Here is a 5,147-nt window from a genome sequence, read left to right as displayed (position 1 = left end):
CCATCTTCCTCGACGGGCAGGACTCGGGCATGTTCCATCCTGCCCCGCACCCTCAACCCCCGCAGCACCCTCCGAACCCGCCACCCAGCGCACCACCCTCCTTCCTGACCATGGCCGTCTGGACCGCCGTCTGGACCGCCCTCTACTTCCTCGCGACGAGCTACACCTGGGGCGACGGCCTCGACGTCTCCCGCCGCCTCGCCAACCTGCCCTACGTCCTGTGGGTCGCCGCCTTCAACTCGGGCCAGATCCTCTTCTACTGCCTCGTCGACTCGCTCTTCTTCCCGGCCTTTTACCACGCCACCGACGCCAAGACGGAGCGCGACGCCTACCTCGCCGCCACGAGCCGCGTCATCAGGGCCTACAACCGCAACGGCCTCGCCCTGTTCCTGCTGGCCAACCTGCTGACGGGGCTCGTCAACATGACGGTCCCCACGCTGCACGTCGGCCCCGTGGCTACCATGGCCATCCTCATCGCGTACAGCGGGACCCTGACGGCCGTGGGTGTCGCGTTGGATAGCTATGACGTGTCCATAAAATTGTAGACTAGGCCATCATGTACTGCGCATGCCGAGATGTAGAAACCAAGACGCCCAACGGAGTAGAAAAAGACCACCTACTAGGTGATGATTTGTATGAAGACAACATTGCACATTATCCATCACACATGTCGACGACGTCGCTGCCTCGCTGAGTCGGTACCTATTTGCGACTCTCCATCACGTCCGTTGCCTGACTGGGGCAGCGCCCATCTACGACCTTATCCCTCGACGACAGCCGCCAGCCGTCGCCATGTGCACGTCCGTCAAAGCCAATGTCCCCATGGGCCCTTGCATCGCATCCGACGGAAGCACAAAGCATAAAGACCCAACCCGACGCATTGACTATGGAGCAGTCAGCCATGCCGCCTTTGTCGCCGAAGGGCCGTTGCAACAACGCCATGCATGTTGATCGGCCGCGACACGAGTCTGGACCGAAGCCTTTGAAGCCTTTTTTAATGAGGTTTTACACGTGAGGGCGAATGTTCATCGTGGCATGACGACTGCATTTGCATGTGCAAGGGACGGTCAGCCAACCAGATGGCTTGGGAAAAGTGCGGGCGAGTTTCTGCCTGCATCACCTTGGCATACTTTCATCGGCAATCAGACGACGGAGACCTGTGATTTTGCACGCTGATTCGTGTAGCGGCGAGAAAAACAATCATGCCCACAGTCGCGTGTGCTTCTGAGGCCCCGAGCGCGTCGCGTGTTGTACGTGGGTAGAGTATCGGGCCCTGGCATGAACGGCCCATTTCCCGGAGGAAACAAGCGCGCACAGGCAGGCGGCTCAATTTCGTGAGGTGTGAGCGTGTGCCTGCTTCTTTGAAGCTTCATGCAGTCCTTGGCAGAAGCTTTGAATGTTGTCGAGAGGCGCCAGTGTGAGCGGGGCCAAACATGTTTTATGCTCGGCGGAAGAAGCACGAGGGAAGCTCAGTACTGGGGGTCCGGATCGGTGAGCCCGAGGAGAATGGCACGAGACGTTGAATTGCAAGGATGCTCATAGAAGGGACAATGACGCCTGCCTGCCATCCCATCTATCCCTCAATAGTAGGGCGGGGAGAGGTGCTGATCCCACAGGAGGACAGGCAGCGTCTGATTTAAGCCCCCAGTAGGGCACAGGCAACCCCCTGCATGCGATGCGCCTCATCTCCGATGTTTATGCGCAATGACGGAGAGCTGAGAGGTGGGTGAATCGACTGGCGAAACGTTTCTTCAGCTGTGAGGATAGGTGAAGCTTCAGCGAGATGCGTTGTTCATGTCAAAAGGCGAGCGCCGTCTCGTGTTGCGACTGGTCATTGACACCCGAGCTTTCAAGTCGGCATAATCGCGAAGCGGCACATTGAAACAAGGCGAAATAGGGAAAGCGGGATCGGGGCGCCGTCAGCGTGTGACGGGACTGATGGGTCCAAAGCCAGCTGCAGGAACACAAGACAAGTGGAGCTCGAGCTACGAGTTGACATGTTGGAATACCTGCCTGGATATTCTGCGAGACGCCGATGACAGTAGGAACCTAGCACCTGGATGACGAGATCGCATTTTAGCCGTGGCTGGACTTTCGCAATGACCGGTGCGCAGACTAATTTTCAGTGTGTCATGAGCTTGGGAGCTCGTTTCCGGCGGCTTTGTTCGTAACAGACATCGACGATGGTCGTAGGGTGAGTCTGCCGTGTCAATGCAAGGGCGAGTCGAGGTTCCAGTTGTTGGATGCCGTGTGTCTTCGTGCTTGTCGTAGCGCAAGAACCCAGACGAACCTGGCTTGAAATTCATGCCTTGTGCAATGTGGAGTGGACTAGCAAGAAGTCTGCCTGGCGAGACATTGGAGGAAGAGAACGGCCCCGAAAATTGGGCTGCCAAGTTTGTGTGTTGAAAGACTGGGATGCCGCTGCTGGGATGCCCCTCCCATGGCCATCTGCCATCTGCCATCTGCCATCTGCCATCTGCCATCTGCCATCTGCCATCTGCCAGCCGCCTGCGACGTGACGTCTGGCCTGTGAACCGGACTGCTGGGCCCCAGGGCGTCGAGCTGGAGACAGGATGAGTATGGAGGGGGAGCTACTGTCTGCTGCCAGGAATGGCAATCCGGCTATTGGTGTCCGAAACTTGACGGCTCAATAGTCATGCTACGTTCCGATTCCATCTTCATCTTGCCCAGGCACAAGGAACATGCCTCCCTGAATGCATGGATTGCATGATCGGCCCTCATATCGTTGATGTCACAACAACGGCTGTCGATTTTGTCTGAACCCGGTGTGCGAGTTATGTAGGTCATGATATCGAGGCACTTGTGGCTGTGAAGTGGATGTGGAGGAGTAGCCACGCAATGTAGAGCGACGGAACCACGCCGTCTGGATAATAGACCGAGAAGTCGTCGAGACACTGGTGGACGGCTTTAACATCACCATGATGATATCTGTGTCCCAGGCATGCGTCTCTCAAGGTCAAGGCCTGGCGGCTTCTGAGCCACGTCTCAGAACGGAAGACGCGTTGCGGAGGACTAAAATTGAGCATCGTTCAGGATCATGTCTTGGTCTGTCTGAGTGTGAGTGACACGAGACGTACTGGCGACAAGAGGAAGAAAGAAGCAAGTCTCTGGCATTGCTAGCAAGACCCCAGGAAGGGGTTGTCATTGTCATTGCCATTGCTATGCGTCGAGTAGGTAGATCGTTAGGCTCAGGGAGAAAAGGACTTTGGCATGGGAGAAGCACAGGCACGATCCCCTTGAGCGGTGACAGGGAAGATGATGCACAAAGGCGCGCAAAGCGAGAGCATGACGGCGTCGGATCGTAGCTTCCCTGAGAGACTCCCCTGACTGTCATCTTCGAGGTCTGGAAAGCCAATGGAAGGAAACACCAGGCACCGCTACCTTCCTGTCTGTCCGTTCCCTTGTAGGCACTCCAGCATCCAGGTAGCATCCAGGTAGTATCGCGGCAGCAAGATATGCCAAGGGTACTTGTTTCAGACGCACCAGCAGGTGTACCCCGTTGCTGCTTCTCCACACAAATGTGCCCATCTGCAGCCACGGCGGTACCTGCATCAGCTCGTACCTGCCGCCCTCACCTCCCTCCGCTAAATCGGGCAGGCCCCTCGACAAGGCCTAGACAGGGAATAGCGCTGTAGCCGGCTCATCCCAAGTCTCATCTCGTCAAATTTACTCCAAGCACCAAGCACCCCAGAGCATTGACGCTCATTCATCACATCAGCCCTCTGGCGTTCCCTTTTCTCCCTCGTGTTCCCCATCACCCGTCATTTGGGGGGAGATTCCTCCTGCAAGCCTTCTCTTCTGCCTCCTCCTCCTCCTCCTCCTCCTCCGTCCTCTCCTCAGCTTCCTCCTCCGCCTCCGCCTCGCCTCGTCCAGCTAACCGTCCTCCTTTCGCCAAAGGAGGGTCGCCGAGAGCGCGATAGAGCGTGAGCTACTCGTCGGTCCAAACAACAACAAGTGACCACCCAACCCGGCAGTTGAACTATCGAACGAACGAGACAAGACACAATCTGTGGAACGGACGACCAAACGAACAAGCGGCCGAGCCTCCCAGCCCCCCGTTTAGGACATTGGCCCACGACGACCAAAGAGCCATTCGGTGCTTGGCTCGCTAGCTGCGCCAGGCACATCCCCCTAAAGTCTAGTACCCTGCCTTGCCTGCAGCTCTGCTCTTTGTCCGAACCGAACTGGACCACCTCTCTCGTTTTGCTCACCGCAAGCCCAGGTCGTCCGCTCAGGTTCCTGGTCTGGTTCCTGTTTTTGTTGCCCCTGGACCTCCACCACCTGCAGGACCTGTCCACTGCTGGCTGTCCCTGATAGTGCTTCTCTTCCAGCCCCCCCTCCCCCGTCTCTACTCTCGGCTCTCGGGCTGTCACCATCGTCGTCGCTCTCGACAACGACCGCGACCGTGCAGCAGGCACGCCCGCGCCCGCGCCCACGCATCAAACACCCCCCGGCTCCATTCGCCCAGGCATCCACTGTGCGCGACCTGTCAGAGGATCGTCGTTCGCCTGACCTCTTCGACAACGAAACCAATCGCCGGCTCATCCTGCCAGCCAACACCACCTGACAACGCATCTAGATCCAAAAGCCCCCCGAAAGGCCCCAATTGGTTAGAACAACCCGGGCTGCCAGGGCGATTTCCACGTCCAATCCCAACGTTGCAGGACGCAGGACACGACAGCTCGCCCCCCGTCTGCATCCCACGCTGCAGGAGCGAGAGAGCGAATTTTCCTGAAACCGGCTCACCGTCAACGCAGCTCAGCTGCCACTGCTGCCGACTGCTGCTGCGCATTTCCTCCCTTGCCAGGAAAAGCATCTTGCAGCCTCCTTCGCCCCCGGCCTCCATTCCTTCCTCGAGGACGCCTGCTGCTGATCACCAGCTTTGACAAAAAACAACAACAACAACAATTGCGCCTGTAGCAAACCCAGGGCAAATCCAGCAGCCTAATTCGCGCCTTGGCCTTTACACCTGATTCATCGGTGAACGCGTTTCCTGGCTAGCAGAAAACATTCACCCTGCAGGACCGGCCAATACGCACCAAGCAACCAACGTCAGGCCGCGACACGTCGCCCCTGGCTGACGCTCAAGGCATCCGCCCAGCCATTCCTCCGAATTGCACGGCGTA

At 57.8% G+C, this 5,147-nt stretch overlaps 1 protein-coding gene across 1 annotated transcript in view; it reads left to right on the top strand.

Moving 5' to 3' along the window:
• Positions 1-545, top strand: part of VDAG_06064 (GPI-anchored wall transfer protein) — a gene marked incomplete at its 3' end in the record, with an annotated part of 1,960 nt that extends 1,415 nt beyond the window's left edge. Inside the window, exon 3 of the mRNA XM_009659078.1 lies at positions 66-545. Within this exon, the coding sequence (XP_009657373.1) occupies positions 66-545 (480 nt within the window). The remainder of the gene's footprint in view (positions 1-65) is intronic.
• Between the last annotated feature and the right edge of the window lie 4,602 nt (positions 546-5,147).

Source organism: Verticillium dahliae, genomic scaffold (assembly GCF_000150675.1).
Source record: "Verticillium dahliae VdLs.17 supercont1.13 genomic scaffold, whole genome shotgun sequence".
NCBI lineage: Eukaryota > Fungi > Ascomycota > Sordariomycetes > Glomerellales > Plectosphaerellaceae > Verticillium > Verticillium dahliae.
Note: the sequence above shows the minus strand (reverse complement) of the source record. Positions and strands in the feature narration are given on the sequence as shown.